This window comes from Balaenoptera ricei, chromosome 15, assembly GCF_028023285.1.
Source record: "Balaenoptera ricei isolate mBalRic1 chromosome 15, mBalRic1.hap2, whole genome shotgun sequence".
In the NCBI taxonomy this organism is placed as follows: Eukaryota; Metazoa; Chordata; class Mammalia; order Artiodactyla; family Balaenopteridae; genus Balaenoptera; species Balaenoptera ricei.
The window spans coordinates 85,722,095-85,743,765 of record NC_082653.1 but is presented as its reverse complement, the minus strand read 5'-3'; the positions used below and the strand labels follow the sequence as shown (position 1 = coordinate 85,743,765).

General features: G+C 59.8%; 1 protein-coding gene across 1 annotated transcript in view; it reads right to left on the bottom strand.

The window, feature by feature from the left end:
- Positions 1-2,029: 2,029 nt before the first annotated feature.
- The window catches only part of TNRC18 (trinucleotide repeat containing 18), an 86,432-nt gene continuing 66,790 nt past the window's right edge, over positions 2,030-21,671 (bottom strand). The window contains 12 exon segments of the mRNA XM_059896726.1: positions 2,030-3,554; positions 3,889-3,963; positions 4,094-4,330; positions 8,138-9,468; positions 9,889-10,053; positions 10,769-10,885; positions 13,058-13,166; positions 13,250-13,325; positions 13,750-13,867; positions 15,554-15,695; positions 15,997-16,149; positions 19,972-20,387. Coding sequence (XP_059752709.1) covers positions 3,348-3,554; positions 3,889-3,963; positions 4,094-4,330; positions 8,138-9,468; positions 9,889-10,053; positions 10,769-10,885; positions 13,058-13,166; positions 13,250-13,325; positions 13,750-13,867; positions 15,554-15,695; positions 15,997-16,149; positions 19,972-20,387 — 3,146 coding nt within the window. The 3' untranslated portion in view covers positions 2,030-3,347.

Here is a 21,671-nt window from a genome sequence, read left to right as displayed (position 1 = left end):
TTCCTCTGTATCATTTAGTCTACTGTTGATTCCTTCTAGTATATTTTTCATTTCAGTTATTCTTCATCTCTGGTGGTTCTTTATATTTTCTGTTAAAAACTTCGAATTTCTCGCACTGTGCATCCATTCTTCTCCTGAGTGTTTTGATCGTTACAGTCACTACCCTGAACTCCTTCTCGGGTAGATTGCGTATCTCCACTTCACGTAGTTCTTCTTCTGGGCTTTTATCTTGTTCCTTCACCTGGAACATGTGCCTCTGTCGCCTCATTTTGCCTAAGCTGCTGTTTGTATTTTTATGTATCTGGTAGGTTGCTTATGTTTCCCGACCTTGGGGAAGTGGCCTTTGGTAGGAGATGTCCCAGACATCCCAGCAGTGCACTCCCCTCGTCACCCAAGCTATATGCTCTAGGGTTTCCCCTGTGAAGGCTGCGTGGGTCTTTCTGTTGCGGCGGGCTATGTGGGCAGGCTCGCTTGGCCCTCGCCCGGTTGGTTGCCAGGCTCTGCCTCGCGTGGAGGCTGCTGGCTGCTGCTTGGCAGGGCCAGGTCACAAGGTGGCTGACTGCAGAGCCCCAGGGGGCCCCAGGGCTAGTGCTGGCTCGCTGGTGGTGGAGTCAGAGTCCAGGAGACTCCAGGGCGGTTGCTTGCCCACTGGTGGGTCCTGGGGTTAGTGCCAGACTACTGGCAGGCAGAGCCGGGTCCTTAAGCCTGGTTGCAGGACCCAGAGGTCCCAGAGCTGGTGTAAGATCACTGGGCTGGGGGCGGTCAGGTTGTTCCTAACACAGTTGGGTGCGGGGTGTCCTGAAGCATGTGCTGGCCTGCTAGCGGCCAGGGCCCGAGCCCAGCTCGTCCCGGGGCAAGGTCTGGCGTGCCGTGGGCAGGCTGAGGGATTGTGGTTCTCTTGCATCTGGCGTGTGCCCCCTGGTGGGGGTGGCAGGGCCCGAGGCTGGTGCCTGCTCACTGGAGGGTGGAGCTGAGTCCTGGGCCGTCTGGTGGGCAGGGTTGTGTCTCTGTGCGGCTGTGGCCTCAGGTGGTCTCCAGGTGGCCTGTCTGCTGCTGGGTGGGGCTGTGTCCCAAGCCAGTTGTTCGGCCCGAGGGGTCCCAGCACCGGTGCCTACAGGCTGCTGGGTGGGGCCCGGTCTTGGCGACGAGGAGCTAGAGGGAGGATCCCACAACTGCACCTGCCAGCACCAGCATACACACGCCGGGGGCCCAGGAATGGCTGCTGCCAGCGTCTGTGTCCCCAGGGCGAGCCGTAGCTGCTTCCCGCCTCTCCAGGAGACTTTCGAAGGCCAGCAGGTAGGTCTGGCCCGAGATCCCAGGGAATTACAGCTTTTGCCCCGGGTCCCGGAGCGTGGGAGACTTTGTGTGTGCCCTTTAAGAGGGAAGTCTTTCTTTCCCCTAGTCCTGTGGAACTCCTGAAATTAAGCCCCACTGGCCTTCAAAGCCAAATGCTCTGGGGGCACATTTTCCAGGGTAGGACCCCTGAGCAGGGGAGCCTGATGTGGGGCTCAGAACTCTCCCTCCTGTGGGAGAACCTCTGCCATGTTAGTTTTTCTCCAGTGTGTGGGTCACCCACCTGGGGATGTGGGCCCGACTATACGGCAAGTCCACCCCTCTTAACTGTCTCGTTGTGGTTCCTTCTTCATGTCTTTAGTTGTAGAAGATCTTTTTGGTAGGTTCGGTCTCTTTCATTGACGACTGCTCTGTAGAGTTGTGATTTTTGGGGAGCTCGTGAGAGGAGGTGAGCTTCAGGGTCTTTCTACTCTGCCACCTTGGCCGATCTCCAGCTCCAGTCTGGCCGAGAGAACTTTCTGCACTGATGGACACAGGCCAGCCGAATACAGTAGCCCACTAACCTTGTCTGACTGTTGACCACCAAAGACAGCGTCAGTGCAGCCAAGAAACTTTCCATTTCTTTTCATTCAAATTGGCTCGTATTTAAACAGCCACACGTGGCTCCTCCCTCCAGGATCTGCATCCCGACACCAAGCCCACCACAGCCCCTGAAATGAACCACTCCAGACAACGGTACTTTTCCAATTATAGCTTTTTTTCTTTTCTTTTTTTTATGAAAAAGATCACACAGAATTCGCCAACAAACAAAATTCCAAAAGAAACTTAAAAAAAAGGAAAACAATAATTCCCCCAAAACACAAAACCGAAGTCTGGCTTTTCCTTCCCTTAAGATTGTCTGGACGAGGCCTCCGGTCCCCCGGAAGGCGCGGGGGCTGGTAAGTGCTTTCGTGGGCTGAGCAGGGCTGCGAGCTCGGCCGGCTCCCTCTCCCCTCCCTCAGCCTCTGCTCTCCCTAAGTCCTTCTCCATCCTGGGGGCGAGTACAGTACACCTGGGCCGGGGGGGGGGGCGCGTGGGGTGAGGTTGGGACAGGGGGCCCGTGAAGCTGGGTGCTACACACGCTCATCTAACAGGAAATAAAAAATAATATTCTGCACGTCAGAATGTGTTCGCTTTTTTTTTTTATAATTTCATAGCTATTTTTTTCACAGTTTTAAAAAGTTTATATTTATATATATTTATATATATTTATCTTTATATATATAATTAAAAAGTTGACTCCATTTGAAGGCGTATGATACAGGGGAGAGTCTCTTGGTACAATAAAACTGTACAGGTTAAGAACTGCCGCCTCCCTCCGGGTGTGGCCGGGACGAGGATTTCAGCACCATGGGGTTGTCTGTAGTGTGAGGGTCTGGACCAGCGGGGTGGGCCCTCCCCGGGGCCTCGGGGCACGCAGCCCCCTCCCCCTGGCGCCTGGCCGGTGCTCCTGGGCCCCCCCCTCGCACCTGGCTCTGTTCCCCAAGTCCAGGCTGTCCTGAGAGGGTGGGGGCCGGGCCCCAGGCAGGCACCCCAGAACAGGCCCGGCCTGGTCGCTGAGGCTGGGGGGCGTGGGCGCGCCCCCGTCCCACGGTGGGAGGCTCAGGGCGGGCTCTGTGCCGAGGGGGCCAGGCACTGGGAGGACCCACCAGCAGCGGGAACCCCCAAGCGAGCATCAGGTGGGTTGCTCGGAAACCCCCTCCCACCGAATCCCCAGTTGGCACCGGCCTGAGGGCACCGGGACCTGGCCGAGCGCTTGCAAGGTGCTAGGGGCTAGGACCCCTGAGGGGCCGGCAGAGCCGTACCCTGATCACGAGGAGCCCTCTCGTGGGGGCACCGAGGGGTCAGGAAGGGGGTCTGGACGTGTGCACATGTGCGCACACACGTGCATGCATACGGGCACACACATGTACACACGCGCCAGGCTGTCCATGGGCACACTTGCATGCACACAACCCACGCACGAGGCCGCCGAGCCGTGGCAGTGATGGTGAGGGCCCCGCCGGGCCAGGCGCTCAGCAGAGCACAGGCACGCCGTCGGTAGAGAAGATCATGCCGGTGGTGGGCTCGTAGGTGCCCGCCAGGTAGTACAGGCCCTCGCTGTCCTGGTACTTCTTGGTCTTGAGCATCTGCTCGTACTGCTCCAGGCCCACCACCAGGCACTTGTGCGACACCGTCTGCACGTCGTTCTCGTCCACGTGGGAGGACTGGTACAGGGCGCGCTGCGGGCACACGGGTGGGCGTCAGGGGGAAGACCCCTCCCAGGCCCGAAGGACCAGAGAGAGATCCCCAGAGAGAACTCGAGAAACACAGTGGGGCTGAGGACGAGGATGGACAGAGACCAAGGGAGAGACCCAGAGACTAGAAGATCAAGAAACACAGGAACAGACACAGACCGAGACACACAGACCTGCGGAGTAAGAGACCAAGGGTGACAGACGCAGAGGCAGAGGCTGGGAGAGACAGACCAGGTCAGAGAGACAGGGGGCCCTGCCCCTCCCGAGGCCGCGTGGGGAGGGTTATCGGAGGGCCCACCAGCGCCGCGCGCTCTCCTACCTCCATGAAGTCCTTCCTCTGGCTGGAGACCCGCAGGGCTGCGGGGAGGCTGCGGCCGGACTTCTGGTCCCAGTGCTGTGAGCGCAGACCAGGGGCCGCGGTGAGCCCGGGCCCCGCCTCGCCTGACCCCCGACCCCGACCCCAGGGTAGGGACTGCCCCGCCCATCGTCCCCCAGCACGGCCCGACGCCGAGGCCCCGGCCCACCTGGCCCTCGTGGAGGCGCTTGCCCGGGCTGGTCTCCTCAGGGTGGTAGAACCACTTGACGCGGACCACCATGTTGCTGCCCCACGACTCCCACATGCTCTGGATGCGGCCGATGTAGGGCAGGTTGGGGCGGCCGGCTGACAGGAAGACGGCGCAGTCCCCGATGCGGATCATCTCCTTGCCGCGCACGATGGCCTTGTAGAAGAGCTTGCGGGCCTTGCCCTTCATGCCGCGGCGCTGTGGGCGGGCGAGTCGGGTCAGGGCACGCGCCCCGCCCCGCCCCGCCCCACCCCGCCCCGCCCCGCCCCACCCCGCCCCCGGGGTTCCGCAGCAGCGGCGCCAGGGGAGAAGCCCCCTGCTTGCTCTGATCGCGGAGCCCTCGCTCATCCCCTTGGCCGACCGGGTTTCCAAGAGGGACTCCACATGAACTAAAGATCCTGCAGCTGGGAGCGACTTCCAACTCCCCGTTGCTGAGCCGTGTCGGCCAACGGTGCCGGCGGGGCCCCAGGGACGCCCCACACGCGAGCGTTCGTGCGGCAGACGCCACAGCCACTGCTGGCGCCCAGCAGGATCCCCGCTCCTCCCACTGGGTCCTGACACCAGCCCTCGAGGCACAGCGGCCCCTGCTGGCCCCCAATTTCCAGACAGGGACCGGGAGGTCCCGGGAGGGGACACGGCTGCGTCTCCGGACAGAGAACATCGCTCCCCCCCACGCTGCCCCGCACGTCGGGGCTACAACGAAGCAGGTTCACTCAACACCCCCCGGGGTCACAGAGCCGCTTGCTCACGGCCCAGCCTCAGTCTACACCACCCCGAGCAGCGCGGGGGCTCAGTACCAGTCAGCCTCGCAAGCGGCCAAGCAGAGGTGAGGGAGTGGGGCGTGGGCAGCGTCAACCCCCAGGCACGGCCGATTGCGCCCCCCCCGCCCCATTTCCCCAGGAAAGCCATAACTGAGATCAGCGCCCAGCCCGGCGGGATCCAGCGCTGGGCCCACGTCTGCCAGACCCACAGTGTGGCTGGATTTCTTGTTTTAATTCACTCAACAAACATTTCCTGAAGCCGCCTCAGTGCCCCCGCCTGGGCTGGCACTGGGACACACAGATGGGCAGGCTCCAAGGAGGGAAGAGACCAGCCATCAGGATCCAAAACCCACCGCCAGGCAGCTCTGGGACCTGTCACTGTCCCCAGGCGAACACGGAGAAGCCAGGCCTACGCGAAGCTCTGCTCTGCCCTCCAGTGGGGCCAGCGCGCCTTCTCCTCGACTAACTTGTAAAACTCGTTTCCCTTCTCGGACTGGCCACTAGGCGGCGACAAAGCGTTTTTTGTCTTTCTTTTTTTGACTAAACAAGAAAAACCCACATGCTAATTTCCTACCTTATCCAGCTGTCCCTTTTCTACTATTAATTCACTGGATCCCTGGTGAGACTTTTTTTTTGGCCGCATCACAGCAAGTGGGATCTTAGTTCCCCGACCAGGGATCGAACCCGTGCCCCCTGCAGTGGAAGCATGGAGTCCTAACCACTGGACCGCCAGGGAATCCTGTGACAGACTTTTTAATGTCCAGGTTTCTTACGTGTTCTGTAAACTGCTCAAATTATCTTCAGCTCAAGGCATGGTACTAACTGATTCAAGGTGACAGGGACGGCTAAGATCTCTAAACCAACGCATCTTTGACAGCAGGTATGTTTTTAGGCATCCACGGCTACTCTCCTCACAGATCCCCCTCGGTCCACAGAGTCTCCAGTGGGGATGATGCCGCCCCTGTGGCCAGCATAGGAGTTGGTCTGGCCAATCCAAACATCCCATCCTTCTCCTGGCCACTGTGATTGGCTCAAGGGTGCACTCGGGACCTAAGCCAAAGACGTGCCACCAACTTTAGCTTGAACCCTAAAAAAGACACCTCTGGGCTTCCCTGGTGGCGCAGTGGCTGAGAGTCTGCCTACCAATGCAGGGGACACGGGTTCGAGCCCTGGTCTGGGAAGATCCACATGCCGCGGAGCGACTAGGCCTGTGAGCCACAACTACTGAGCCTGCGCGTCTGGAGCCTGTGCTCTGCAACGGGAGAGGCCGCGATAGTGAGAGGCCCATGCACCGCAATGAAGAGTGGCCCCTGCTTGCCACAACTAGAGAAAACCCTCACACAGAAACAAAGACCCAACACAGCCAAAAATAAATAAATAAAATTTTTTAAAAAAGACACCTCCTTCCTACTGTCACTTCTCAGCTGGTAGAAGGTCAGCTGAAAGCTGCTGGGGCTGCCTGTTGCCAACAGGAGAGGGGCTGCCGGAGAAGGAGACCAGTACAGAGGAAGGAAGGAGACCAGTACAGAGGAAGGAAGGAGAAACTCAAGCCTGGAGCACGGGCCCGAGAGTGGATCTGAAGACAGCTCTCAGGCCCCTGGATCCAGCTGTACCTGAAGCCGGACACCCTAGACTTTTCTATTAAATGAGTTTGGCCCTGTGCTCTGACCTCTGCAGCAGCAAGTGCCCTCAGTAACACTGACACTGGAACGTGCAAATGGAAGATGCTAAGATAAGGAACTGGCCAATCACCGTGGGGGCAGGACAGCGAGGACATACCTGTCCTCGGCTCAGAAGCCATCACTCCTTGATATGGCCCTAGATAAAGTGCCTGCCGGGATCAGAGCTCCAGAGGGGCTGGTCTGGAAAGTCTGAGTGTGGCTCGTCAGGAAAGATTCTACAAGAATCTACACACTCAAGTTTGCTGTCTCAAGTGGTGGCCTTGCTAAGAGAGGCTGTTTCAGCCTGGAGCCAGCAATCGGGGGGTGGGGGACGCGCGTAAAGTCCGACAACTCACGCCTTGCAGGGTCGGAGCAGCAGATCATCTGCCCCAGATTCAAGGTGGTGCCGCAAAGGCAGGGAAACCAGAAGGAGAGCAGGAGCTGCGGGGGTCGGGGGAGGACCCTCCCCGACTTGCCGCTCTGCAGCCCTTGCCTGACCAAGGGGGGAGTTCCCCACCCTACTCTAAGGAGCCGTTGCGGGTGCAGCCTGGGGCAGGTGGCGCTGTCCACCGCCCACCCCCGGGGATCCAGCTGCCCCTGGGTGGCACAGTGGGGAGCCCGAAAAGGCTGCTGCTAAGGCAGAAACCCGCAAGCTAGTCGTGATTCAGAACGTCCTCCAACTTCTCTGGCCTTGCCGACGCAGCCAGGGAGCTGACACAATGCAAACATGCCAGAAGCTTCTTAAGCAGTACTCTGCCAGAGGCCCCGCAAGCTCATCGCTGTCAGCCCCCAACCCCTAAAACCTGCCTGGCGGCACCGGCATTAAAAAGGTCCAGACCCAGCCGGGCGCCTCCTCCGGGCCCGGCTCTGGCGTGGCCTCGGAGGACCCTGGGCCAGGGCCGCAGACGCCGTGGGGAAGCCCGGCGGGCTGCACCCGTGGACAAGGAGCCTGGCTCTTCCTGCCCAGGGGCATGGGATGGACTCGTGGCCTCCAGGCTGCTCCCCTTCTGCACACAGAAGCTTCTCGTGTGTGCGTGTATATGCAGCTGCGTGCACGTGTACGTGCATGCATTTGTGTGTGTGTGCGTACACGTGCGTCTGCGTGTGCCCAAGGCACGGGGGTGCCGGGAGGGCTCCTTCTGGAGAACAAACACCCACCTACTACAGGGGTGGCCACATGACTCAGACCCAGTCAACCAGAACGTTCTGCCCTGCGGGCCACACTGATTAGCTCAGGGACAGGCAGTGACCCAGCCCGGCCAAGACGGGGAAAGAAGTACCTTTTGCTGCGACTGCTAATTAGCCAGCCAGAAGCCTTGAGCCATTCGTTTTCAGCGGAAAATGAAGCAAAGGCAAAGAAAAGCAGGCTGTGCGGCCGCGCGGTTCTGAGAGACCCTGCGGCATGGCAACTAAAGGCCTGCACGGTAAGTGGGTCCCGCAGAGGGTGGGTCTGGGTCCCGGGGACCAGAGGGCAGTGCTCCTGTGTGAGGGGCAGGACTCCACACCCGTCACCCCGACTCTCCGCCGTGGGGCTGCTGGGAGGCCAGAGAAAGACACGTGGGGACGACCCCGCCCCCAGCTACCTGGGTGGGCTTGCCGAACCACTTCCAGAGCTGCCGGGCGGGCAGGAAGGCGGCGATCTTGGGCCGGTTCTCCACAGACGGCAGGCGCTGCCGCTTGGCCAGCTCCTTGGTGGTGGGGAGGTGGACGCCCTCCCTCTTCTTGGGCCGGCTCTTGGCCCCGGCCTGGGCCTTGGGCTGCACCGGCTGCGGGGGCTGCGGCGGGGGGGCCTGGGGCGCGGGCGCCGGCGCCTTCTTGCCTGGAGAGTGGGCCGAGGAGCGGGCCTTGCCCGCCTGCTTGGGCGCCTTGCTGGCGAGCGCTGGCGGGGCGGAGGGCCCGGCTGCCGGGGCAGGGGCGGCCTCGTCGTCTGAGCTGCAGGAAGAATCGTCCGTGGTGGAGGAGGAGGAGGACGACGAGGAGGAGGAGGAGGAGGAGGAGGACGAGGACGAGGACGACGAGGACGAGGACGACGAGGAGGAGGAGGAGGACGAGGACGAGGACGAGGACGAAGAGGAGGACGACGAGGACGACGAGGACGAGGAGGACGAGGACGAGGACGATGAGGAGGCCCTCGAGCTGGAGGCGCTGCAGTTCCGGCCGCCGCCGCCCTGGCCGTCCTCCTCTCCCTCCGTCTCAGAACTGCTGCCGCTGCTGCCGCTGTCGCTGCTGCCGCTGCCGCTGCTGCCGCCGCCGCTCTCCGACTCCTCGGCCCCGTCCTGCTCGGCCTGGCCCTTGTCCGGGCTCTTGGGGCTCCCCGAGTCCTCGAACGTGAGCGCGGCCCCAGGCTCCTGGGCCAGGTCGCCATCGCCGGCCTTGGGCCGAGCCGCCTTGGGCTCGCTGCCGCCGGCCCCCGGTGGGTAGCTGCCCAGGCCCAGCAGGCCCTTGGGCTCCTGCCAGCCCCCCGCCCCAGGGTCCTCCCGCAGAAGCAGGGCCTCTTTGGCCTTCTTGCTTTTGGGCGACGTCACGCCCTCACGGTCCAGCTTGACGAGCAGCTCGGCCTCTTCCCCGGGCCTCCGGGCGCCCTTGGTGGCCGACTCCTCGGCAGCCCGGGCCTTCTTGGGCTTGGGGCGGGTGGCAGGCATGGTGATGGGCATGGCGACGAGGGCGGTGGGGGCCAGGGCCGCGGCGGGGGCCGGCAGCTCCCCAAAGGGCTCGGGTGCCGGGCAGCTGGTGAAGGCGGACGGCGCTGGGCTGGGCTGTCGGGGAGCTGGGCGAGCCTTGGGGGCCTTGGCCCGCTTGTCCACGGATTCTGGGGGGCTCTTCTTGGAACCTGAGGTGCTGATGGGCTCCAGGGCCAACGGGGTACTGGGGACCTCATCCGTCGAGCCCCCCTCCTCCAGGACGGCAGCTCTGTCTAGAAGAGAGAAGGAAAAAGCCCAGTGAGGCCAGGACTTCGCGAGCCAGCGAGCCCATCCCCGTCCCAGCTCTGCCGGGTCCTGAGCGGGGCTGGGGCGGCAGCCTCTCGGGGCCTCGGGACGAGCGGCTCTCGCGCCTTAGTTGTCCACAGGTGGTGGCCCCAGAGTGGCCCTCGGGAGCCTGGGCTCTTAGCCCAAAGCACTTGGCTCTGGACTCTGGAGGGAACACAGCTGGCTGGATCTCAGCTCCGTCTCGGACAGGTCAACGCGCCTCCCTGAGCCTCAGTTTCCTAATCTGTCACAGGGTCCAAATAGCCCTGCAGCGCCAAGTCCCCGCGCAGGTGGGGAGTCGTGTCTGTGCAGAGACCCTGTGCGAGCAGCAGCCCCAGGCCTCGGCGGCCTGGGCACGGCCAACGTACCGCTCTTGGCTTTGGTGCTGGGTTTCCGCCCGCGCCCCCGGGCCTTGGCGCCGGGCTCCTCGGACCCTGGCGCGGCCCCGTCTTTGCTCTCCCCGGTGTCTTTGCTGGTCTTCCGGCTGCGGCGCTTGGCGCTCGGCACCAGGAGGGCGGGGGATGGCTCAGCACCTGTGGGGCAGGACAGACAGTGGCTCAGGCCCGGGTCTCCGCTCTCCCGGCCACAGGAGTGTCATCTGTCGTGGGCAGGAGGCGAGGGGAGGAACCAGACGACACTGCATGGCCGACCCCACTCAGCCTGCCCACCTAGGCTGCGCGGTCGGGTGGGAGGCCCATCTGCAGGGACGCAGCTGGGGTGTCTGCACATGCGCGCGATGGGGGCTCCTCCAATCAATGAGCAGGGTGGGGCTGACCCTGTGGCTTTAATGATCCATTTGGAGGGTTCACGAAAGCACTGGACCCCTGGAAGTCAGGCAGTCCTGGGTCCGAGTCCCGGCTCTGCCTCTGACCAGTCGAGGGACCCTGGATAAGTCGTTTCACCTCTTAAACCCGAGGTTTGTATTGGCCAAAGGGGACGGTATTTCCAGACACACAGGACTCGACAAGAACTGAACATAGCTATCACAGACACAGAGCATGGAACTGTCCATGACAGTCACCGATCCCTCCCTGGCCTGGACTGCCCGGCCCGGGGCTGGTCTCACGAGTCTCGGGATGCAGATCTGGGGAGGCCTGGGATCCCCCCTCCCGAGACCATTTGGGAGCCCCCCCCCACACTTTCTGCCATTTCCACCCCCTGTGGGTGCAAATGGTCCAAAGAGCAGACAGAGCCCAGAGGCAGCCTGGAGGGGGTGGGCCCCCGCCGGGCGGTAGGACCACCACTCACACTGGATCTTGTAGTCGGGGGGCAGGAGGCGGATGTGCGAGAGGGGGATCCTGCCGGTGTCTCCGTCATCGAACTCCACGGTGATCAGGTCTCCGTCGTCCTCGAGGCCCAGCAAGCCTGTGGGAGGAGGGGCGGGGTCAGCGGGCCGAAGTGGGGCAGAGACCAGCCGGGAAGCAGCCCCGGAGCAGGTGCACAAGGGCGGGTACGCAGCGGGCAGGACGTGGGCTTCAGAGCCAGGCGGCCCCGGGAGCACAGGCTCCCAGTCCGGCCGAGCACGCAGCCGTGTCCACTCATCCCGAGACCCTCCCCAGATCAACGAAGGATGGTGCTGGGGTCACCCCAGCCCCATTCCCAAGCGCTGGACACTGAGCCCAGAGCCCTGAGGCTGGAGCCGCGGGCTAACTGACGGGTGAAGAGCCACAGGTGCTGGTACTCGGTGTCCCTAAACAAAACATCCCTCCCCCAACCATCAGGAGGCCCTGCCCACACACAGCTTCCAATCTGCTTGCTGAGGATCACCAGTGACGAAAGAACAGCCTCCAACAAAGGACAGCACAGAACAGAGAGGTACAGACACAGAGCCCACAGGGAGAGGAAGGGAAAGGCAGAAGGAAAGGGAGCTGAAGAAACCTAAAATGGAAACAATATGTCCCCAGAAAAAAAGGAATCCATGAAAACAAAAAGAGGTTATTTAATTTTAAAAAAAAAAGAATATTTAGACAATAAGAAAGAACTCTTAGGAATACTATAAACGACAGCAGAAATATCAAAAATTCAATAGAATAGAAGGGCCAGAAGGCAGAGGTGAGGAAATCTTCCAGAAAGTAGAACAAAAAGATTTAAAAAATGGACAAAAATGGGAAAAAAGATCCTAGTCTTGAGGGCCACCAGATGAGTGTGAGTTCCAGGAAAAAGAGGGTAAATGAGGGAAGGAAACTCTCCAAGAAGTAATATGAGAAAAATTTCTAGGGACAAAGGAAATCTGCTTCCAAATGAAAGCCCCCTTCCCCCAAATACCCAGCAACACACACCCACACAGAGAGAGAGAGAGGCCACATGAAATTCCCGATCTAGGAATAATGAGAAGATTCTGAGTTTCCAGAGAGAAAAGTGGGTCTCCTATGAAGATTTGGGAATAACCCTGGTGTAGAATGCCTCTGACATCAGAATGTGGATGGAACAGTGACTTCAAAAAGGTGAAGGAAGATTATTTCCAATGTAGAATTTATACCCAGCTCAACTATCGCTAGAGAACAGGATAGGATAAGGAGATCTTGGGCACACGTGTACTTGAGGAATTTACCGCCCATGAACCCTTTTTCTCAGAAAGCTACGGAAAGGTCCTCTGCCACAAGGAGGGAGAGACAAGGAAGAGAAAGACACGGGATGCAGCACAGGAGAGAGAGAAATGGAATTCTCAGAATGATGGCAAGGGGAAATCCCAAGAGTGACACCCGTGAGGCAGGCCTAGAAAGCCGTCAGCCCACAAGGCTCAGGGGGCCGGAGAGCCCCAGGAGAGCTCAACGGAGATGAACTTTTCCCCTTGTAAGAGAACTTCCTGCCCAGCATCCCCGTTCCCATCTCCTGGGCATGTATGGATGACGTTAGGCGGCCAAGAGGTGGACTATCTTTGGCCTCTGGTTTTGGCTTTGGGCTGTAACACACACCCAGATCCCCGGCTCCCAGATGTGTTGGTTCTGCAACAGCTAAGTGTGCACTGTTGACTACCTGCCGGCTTTGTCTGTCTGGCATCTACACCCACGTCTTCTGGGCTACCTGTTATTTTGTCTGCCCAGCTTCCAATCTCTTATTCTGCTAACAACGTCAGCTTTCCTGGGGAAGCGGCCTTCCCTTCTCAGTCCACAGGCAAAAATCAGGAAGCTGCCTCACTCGTTAGCAAGGACGAGCCCAAGACCCGTGACCCACGTGAAATCCATGTGACCCAAGCCAGTTCAGTGGGACTCCATCCTAGGACCCAGGTGGGAAAAGGGGGAGATTCTCTGATGACAGGATTTGTTCAGAAGGTGAGAGAGAGTCCCCAGGCGCGGGGTGTGAAGACAGCACAGCCGAGAGCGTGGCTGACGGACACTGGGAGGCTGAGCCCTGACGACGCTGTGGAATAGTGACTGGGTCCAACCACGCCCGAAGCCCTGTAAGTCTTCACTCAGACGGGCCGGTAAGACTCTGTGCTCAAGCCCGTCTGACTTGGGTTTCAGGAACCAAACGGATCCATATGCCGACACGGCGGGAAACAGGGGTGCCAGGGAGGGTCTCGGGGGAGGGTCTCACCTCGGACCACGGTGCCCGGGTAGAGGCAGCGGTACTGCTGGCTCCAGTAGGCTGCGATCCTGGTCCCTTGCGGCAAGAAGCGAGTGGAGGCCGGCCTCACGTCGATGATCTGGGAAGGCGAAGGGCTAAGCGCGGGCGGTGAGCAGGAGCAGCCCCGCGCCCGCCCTCCCCAGCCCCGCTGCCCGCCCTCACCGCCTCCTGCAGCAGCTGTTCCAGACAGTAGATGTGGGGCCGGTTCCCGCGTTCGCCCTCCACCACCACACGGTATCTGCGAGGCCAGGGCGGGCGAGGTGTGAGGTCCCCAGGGGAAGCGCCACGCCCCAGACTCCCAGCCCCACCCGCGCCAGCTCTACCTCCCGCACCACGGGGACGTGGTGCGTGACGTTAGAGCCTGAGGGTCTGCTGACCTGCGGCATAAACTCGGGGCAGGTCTGTCCCCTCCGGGCCCCCGTTTCCTCGTCTGCACAACCAGGGGTCACAGATCCAGGAGAGCCCAGCGTGCCCTCTCCTGCTCCTTCCCGCTGAGCCCCACCTGGGGGCCCGCCCACGCCCCCCTGGTCCTACGCGGGGAAGCCACAGCTCAGAGAGGCGAAGCAACGCGCCCACAGAGGCCCAGCAAGGCTCTGGAAGCAGGACTGCGCGAGGCTCTCAGGCTCTGAGCGGAGCTGCCCCGCCTGGCGCCCCCCACTCACATGTCCGGCGAGTGCACTGTCTGCACATGCCCCGCGTACAGCAGCTTGTCGTCCATGGGGATCAGCACGCGCAGGCCGTCCTTCAGCTCGTCCTTGTCGATGATGCAGGAGCGAGGGGCTGCGGGAGGGGGCTCGCGTGAGGCGGGGTTGGAGCGGGGTTGGGGGCGGGGGGGGTCAACCTTGAGACCCTCCGTCCCCTGTGCCCTGCCCCAGCTCGTCCTTGTCGATGATGCAGGAGCGAGGGGCTGCGGGAGGGGGCTCGCGTGAGGCGGGGTTGGAGCAGGTTTGGGGGTGGGGGGGGTCAACCTTGAGACCCTCCGTCCCCTGTGCCCTGCCCCCCAGGCCCACCTGTCGCCCTGTCACCCCTCTCAGAGCGGAAGGCCCAGGGCGCCTGCGGGCACACATGCATCTGTGTGTGCAGCTGTGTGCCTGCAGATGGGCCTCGTGCGGGGCCGTGCATGCGTGCCAGGTGTACACAGCCCCTCCCCTCCCAGCGCATCTGCAGAGATCCCAGGCAGGTAGGAACGGGGGTGACACCCCGCAGGTGCTGCCCCACCCTCATGTGAAGCCCACCCCTCTCTGAGCCCCAGCATGAGGCGATGCGTCATCAGACCCCATCCCTGCCCCCTCAGCCACAGCCCTGGGACTCTTCCATCGGCTCCTCCTCCACCTGGAATGCTGTCTCTTCTGGTGGACACAATCCCCCACAGCTGGGCTGTCAGCGCTCCCCGCCCCAACCAGGCCTCCGCCCGAGGCTGCCACTCCCCATCACCGCCCCGGGCCACGTCCCCTCCTGGGACCCCCACCCCAGACTCTCCTCAGTTCTCCCCCTCCGGGCCCGACCACGCTGCTTCAGCCTCCTGGGCCTGCTCTTCTTCTCTATAGGACCTTGAACCTGGGCCCTCCCTGCCATTACCTCACACAGAGAAACCCAGATGGCTCGCTGGGGTGGACGGAATGACGGGCCCACTTCTTGGTCCCCGCCTGCACCCACACCCCTGCCAAGGCTTCACCATGGGTGGAGTGGACTTCCCACCTCTTGACCTTGGGCGTGGCCACGTGACCTGTTCTGGCCAATGGACGAGGGTAGAAGTGCTTGAATCTGAACCTAGCGAGGTCTCAGGAGGCCTCACTGGTTCCCACTCTCCCTCTCGAGCCTCTGGCAGCACGGCCGTGAGAAGAACACACCCTGACCAGCCCAGTGGTCCAGGTGGGGCAGAGCTGTCCCTGCATCAGTGCATCCCGTTATCATGGGAGCAAGCCCAGCTGAGGTCACCCTGCTGTCCTGCTGACAACTTATTGCCACCCTCCATTGAGTCTGAGCACTTGGTTGTTACACAGCAATAGCTGACAGATACACTCCCAAGCAGGTGACAAAGCTCCTCAGGGCTGGCTCTGCTCCCCCTCTCGATCCATCCCCACCCCCACCTAATTCATGTCCTCAACCTCAAACTCCAGACCCCCAGATCCAAGTGCCTACTGGATGTCACCCCCCTGGGATGTCCTCCAAGCATCCCAGACTCCAGCCAGCAAAAGCCCAGTTGCTCCCCTCTGAGACCCGTCTCGATGACAGCTTCTCCCCCCCGACCTGCCAATACCCATCCACACCCCTTCTCTTCCCCTCATCTGCTCATACAGCCCATGTACTCTCCCTCCTAACGCACTCAAACCCACCCCATCTCCCTCCCAGCTGCCCATTCCCTGCCCCTCCCCACGCCAGCTCAGGCCCTAGTAACTGCCCCGGGAGAACCTCCTGCACCCCCATATTCCAGGCCCAAGCCGACACAGCATCGTGGGCACTCACCGGGAGTTAGTGGCCTCTCCACAGCCCCGCCTCGTGGCAGGTGCTCATCCTCAGAGAAGCTCGAGTCCTGGTTGGGCTCAAAGTCCTCCTCGGCAGCCATGCTCTCCATCAGCTTGCTCACGGCTCCCCCCTTCCCCCGGTTCTGCGGACAGAGCAAGAAACACCAACAGCTTAGGACACGGCATCCCAGTCCTGCCCGGCTAGGACCCTCCCTGGAAAGCCGGGGTCACAGTCAGGCCACGGTGGAGTCCGCCACATGGGGGGACTGGGGTCCCAGCTGGGCTCACCCCCCAGGCCAGAGGGAGGATGAAATGGGCTGAGGCAGCGCCTCCAGCCACACGAGGGATCTGGGGGCATGGGGGTGGGGCACACCCAGGGACGCCTCCGTCTGTCAACCAAGCAAAGCAATTCACCCAAGCCTGGGGCCCCATGGGAAACCTCACCTCCTTCTTCACCTCCTTCCCTTTGGCTTTGGCCTTGTTCCTCTTGGCGGCGGCCGGAGAGCTGGTGTGAGCGGCCCGGGCCTCGGGGGGCAGGGCGGGAACACGGGGAGGGGGCAGCGAGGCTCCTGATCCGGCCTCCTTCCCCTTCTTCTTCTGGGGATGAAGCGACAGAGTGGCCGTCAGAGGGCAGAGAGGGCCCAGGCCCCGCCGCTCACCGTCCAGAGAGAGGACAAAGCACCCTCCCTCTCCTGGCAAGTATTTCTGGTTTCAATCTTGTTTTATTACTACTATATATTACTTATTGTAAAAAAAAAAACCAAAACACCGAAGTGTATATACGTGAGTTCCTCTCCAACGATCCCACCAACCACAGAGGTAACTAGAGGAACTAATAACAGCATGGTGTGTCCTTCCAGAACTTTCCGCAAGCACACATAACCATGTAAACATGCGGGCTATGCAGACACATCTGTGCATACACAGTACTTTTTTTTTTAAACACAGATGGGAATTTACCAAAAATTCTGCTTTGCAACTTTTTCCCCCTAGTATGTCTGGTAGACACAGAGGTGGTGGCCTCACTTTTTATTCTGAACAGCTGCCCAAGGTGCCTTGATGGGGGGACCCGAGATTCATCTGACCACCCACCTCTGTTTTTTCCTCTGCTGGATGGTGCCATGAAAAACGACACTACCAATTAGTTCTACAGGTATATTCCTGGAAGGAGCATTTAGAACCATACACCCACTGCCCGACTGCTTCCGGAGGCCTGTGTTACTTTCCTCTTGCCCCAGAAGTGTGGGGTGCCACATCCACACCAGCTCAAAGCCCCCAGGGTGGCTCAGGGACGCTCCCCACGCTGGGGGAGCGGAAACTGGGCCAGCGTGCGGGGACTGTGCATGGCTCCACTTATCAGAGCAAAAGAGTGGAAACAACCTAGATATCCAGCAACCTGGTGCGTCCGTAGATACAGTTACAAGCTTTTATCACAGCGGCTGAGGGTCCTGTTCTGAGGAAGAGGTGACAGCACAGGAAATGGAAGTGATGATACTTTGTATAAGAAGCAGGTTCAGGCTACAAAGGTGACGGGCGGTGGGGGCAGGGGTCACTTTATGCCTTTTTAAAAGCGACGTGCCTAACGACCAACGACCAAGTCATGGGGCCAGGGGAGATGGAGAATTAAGACACAGAAAAAAGGAAGACTGGGCGAATGTTACCAAGACAACAGCAGAAGTCACAGCTTCCACATCAGACGAGTGAAATCCAAACCCAACAGCATTAAAAGGAAAAAAGTGGGAAATGTTAGAGCGATAAAAGGTATTCATTTTAATCTCTATTTGTGGGGAGAAATATGTAGTTTTTATATACACACACACACATTATATTTTCTTGTTTCTGGTGCATGTTTTAATCCTGTGCACATTTCTGAAATCAGAAGGCATCTTGGGGGTTGAAGGACTGTTTGTCATGTGGTTATGTCTCCTCTTCCCCTGACTTCTGTTATTAAATAGACAGCTTGTCTTATGGGGCACATCTTTGCAGCTGTACACATAGTGGGGCAGGGGAAATTGACAGCAAAAAAAAAAAGTTCTCTCTGTATGGAATTTAATTTTCTTCCTTTTCTTTATCATGCAAATTACTGTTACAATCAGATAAAACTGATAACTTTTTCTTTCCCATTGACCAGAAAGCCCATTTCTGGGAAGATTTTTTTTTTTTAATTAAAAAACTCCAAGACTGACAAGTTCTGTACACAGAACAGAGATGTTCATTGCTGTGGTAATTACGATGGCAAAATACCATCATCAACCAAATCACCAATGGCTAGCATGGTTGATGGCGGGAGATGTTGAAAACCACAGGATAGCAAGATGGTGGAATGTTATTCAGCCATTTAGAGTCAGTGATTTTTAAAAAATGTAAAATAAAAGCTCATGCCATATGGGAATGCACAAGATCTAACGCCAAGTGTAAACAGCAGGATACAAAAGTGTATCTCACAGAACTATGAACACCGGTTGTTCCTGGAGTGATTTCCTTGGTGTCTGACTTCTCCTTTGGTTGACAGTTAATCTGTTCTGTTCCAGTCTCTGTGTCATCAGAAGGCTGGGATCAGGTGAGCGAGCCCCTGGTCCCTCTCCCCAACAGAAGGTGCCATCTTGGGAAAGGCCCAAGGAGGCTGGTGGCCCTGTGGTTAAGGCCCAGGCTCTGGCGCTAGACCCCCAGTGTTGAAAGCTCAGCTCTGATGATCATTAGCTGCTGGGCTAACTGGGCAGGTTCCAGGACCACCTGTAAGGTGCAGTTAATATGAGTAAGTAACCTACCTCATATGGCTTTGTAAGTAGTCATCTGTGACGTCAAAAGAAATATATATTTGGTCCCTGCCCCTGCTCCTGACACAGAGCTCCTAAATCCCTTTGAATTTCCTGGGTCATAGGAGCGAGCGCCTTTTGTTCTAATAAGGTGACTCTTGGTGAGCCCCTATATGGCTTCAGGATGGGGCCTGGTCACCAGAAAGACCAGCCACAACTAAAAGCTTGAAACTTTCAGCCCCACCCGCATCCTCCAGGGAGGGGAGAGGGGCTGGAGGTTGAGTTACTAATCGGTCATGCCTCTGTGATAAAGCCTCCATAAAAACCCCTCAACGACGGGGTTCAGAGAGCTCAGGGTTGGTGAACACGCCGAGGAGGGCGGTGTGCCCGGAGAGGTCATGGGAGCTCTGCACCCCTTCCCACCCACCTTGCTCTGTGCATCTCCTCCATCTGGCTGTTCCTGAGTTGCATCCTTTACAGTAAACCGTAACAGTAAGTAAAGTGTTTTCCCGAGTTCTGTCATTCTGGTGAATTATCGACCGGAGGAGAGGGGTCATGAAAATACTTGATTTATAGCTGGTTGGTCAAAAAGCACAGGTGACAACCTGGGACTTGCGACTGGCATCTGGAGTGGGGATGGGGTGGGGGCAGTCCTGTGGGACTGAGCCCTTCACTGTGGGGTCTGCACCAACCCCGGGGAGTTAGTGTCAGATGTGCTGTGAGCAGAGGCAACGCGTTTCCCTTTACCAACACATTAAGTATACGTGGCAAAGTGGTTAGAACACGCCTGGCCCCTACCATGGGTCACCCCATATAATCATCATCATTATGTATTATTGGAGCGCGTTCTCTCCAAGGATCAGAAAAACCTGAGATGGCTTCAGCCATGAGAAAACAAGAACAAGAGATCCCTGTGGATGACACTGAAATGCAGCCCCTTCCTCACTACCACCCATTATCAGGAAATTGATGTGGAGTCTGGTCCCTTTTTGTGGCTTTGTCTAGAATGACACTGTTATTTGAGGGTTTGCCTTCCATCAGGGACATGGAGTAGAGAGGCCTGAGTCAGAGACCACTGTCGCGAGCTGGCCATTAGGTCTGAATGCGACCACCTAAAGAGCGAACTACTGGCCGTGAGCTTCCTAGCAGCCACTGCAAGAAGAGTAACAGGGCTGAAAAAAAAAAGAAGGGTGACAGGTCTAATCATCACGGAGTTCTTGAAAAGCAGGTGTTCTCAACCTGCGGTGTCTGTGGAGAGAATTCAGGGACCTCTGAACCATGGATGGGGAAAAAGAAATCCCATCTCTATTTTCCCTAACCTCTCAAGAAATGAGGTTTTCCTTTGGGTGGGAGAGCTAAGACTCTTGTCACCAACAGCAATCACTGTCATGTAGCGCATGACAGTTACGGCAGAGACCTTGAAATATCATCTGAGCTCATCAGTTCACACGACAGCACTTGCTAGCCCGGCTGCCAGGTGTCCTTATCAAAGACGCTCATCAAGGGGCACCCGGAGGAGTGCCCAGCACAGAGGTCTTCGGTAGGTGGGTGACTGCGTTTCAGGGTCACCACTGCCCTTCGGGGTCTCTGCGCCTCGCCCAGGTCTGAGAACTCTACTCCGAGACAGGAGGTCCAAGGGCCCCCGCCCCGCGCCGGGCCCTACCTTCCTGGGGTCCTTCCTGTCCTTCGCGCGGCCGGCGTCCTTGCGCGGGCTGGGCGGGCCGGCCTTGCCGCAGCGGCCGGGCTTGGTGGCAGCGGGCGCGACGCTGCTGGGCGTGGGCACGGCCGAGGCGTCGTGCAAGAAGATGCGCTCGCTGCGCCGCCGCGTCCACAGGTCGTCGTCGCTGGCCTCGGGCCCCGCCTCCAGGCCAGGCTCCTTGGGGCCCCGCGGCTTGCGGGCCTTGCGCCCCTTCTCGGCCGCCAGCTTGGCCTTGTCGGGGCTGCCGGGGCCCCGGGTGCCGGGCGCAGCCAGGGCAGGACCTGGCTCCCCCAGCCCCTTCTTGGGCCGCAGCAGCCCGGCAGGCGACCGCTTCCGCACCTTGACCTCGCCCTCCGAGTCGGTGTACTCGAACTCCGTGCCTGCACGTGGGTGAGGGAGGGGCTGTGGACAGGGACTCCCGGGCCCCCACTTCCCACCCACCCACCCAGCCGCCCTGGCCACCAGGAGGAAGGCCACAGCCCAGCCCTCCTGCAGGGGACCGCGTCACCATGGGAGGCTTCAACCCGGCTCGGGGAAGGAACCTGAGGCCCAGAGGAGGAGGGCTTCCGGCCGCATGCTTGTGAGCGGCAGACCCTGCTGGCCCCTCCCGTCCCAAACCCCCCCTGGCTACCCAGACTCTGCACCGGACCCGTCACCCCAGGAGCATCTTCTGGGAACGTGAAGATTCCTGCCTGGGCACGTGTGAGCTCCCCCGCTCCTCCTGTGCCTCCACAGGAGTCCCAGAAGCCAGGGCCTGTGAGCCGGGGAGGGCCCACACCTGTAGGGGCAGCAGCTCTAAGGGAGGAAGGTGGGAAAGCCCGCACAAAATCCCCGAGCCCAGAGGGGCCTCCGCTCTGCTTCCTGGTGCCACTTCTCAGAGCTGGGAGGTCCCTGGCACACACTCCCCTTTCTAGAGGACAGGCTTCCCCAGAACCCACACAGCCCTGGGGCCCAGCCCCTCCCCTCACCCCCGAAGCCGCCCCTTCCCACAGCCGGGGGGCCCACTTCCCTCTGCCGCAGGGCAGCCCTGAGCCTAGGGCCCAGCTCCTGGGCTCCTTGAATGCACAACCTCTCACCGGGAACCGCTGTCCTCTGTCCTCTTAAACCCCCAGGTCTTTGCTCCTGCTGGCCCTCTGCCCAGAGCACCATCTCTCCCCTGACCTCTACCTGGACAGCTGCAGCCTCCTTTCTGAGAAGACCCACTCTGCGCCCTGGAGAGTCCTCTGGCCATCCCTCCATCACCACAGGCACACAGCCCACTGCAGAGGTCCCATCTGTGTTTGTCTATCTCGTCCTGCTCTGCCCCCAGAAATAGATCCCCGAGTTCTCCTGGAGCCCCCAACGCTGTACAGCTCAGAGCCTGGCCCAGAGCTGGTGGCCAGGGAAAGAATCTAAACGGGGGAGTTAATGGTGCTTCTCCCCGTGGGGAGAATGAGGAGGGCCTGCCTCCTCCAGGCAGACCCCGGGGATGAGATGTCCGTGACAGCCCTGGCCTGACCACCCCAGCGAAGGACTTGCCCTGGGTCCCAGAGCAATGAGCTGGGAAGCCAGGGCTGGACCCCAGGCCTTCGGAGCCTTGAGCAGCCGGCAGCCTGGCCACAAAGGCTCCTGAGGGACGCCCAGCCCCATCACCCCAACAGACGCAGCCGCAGTTTCAAGGGTGG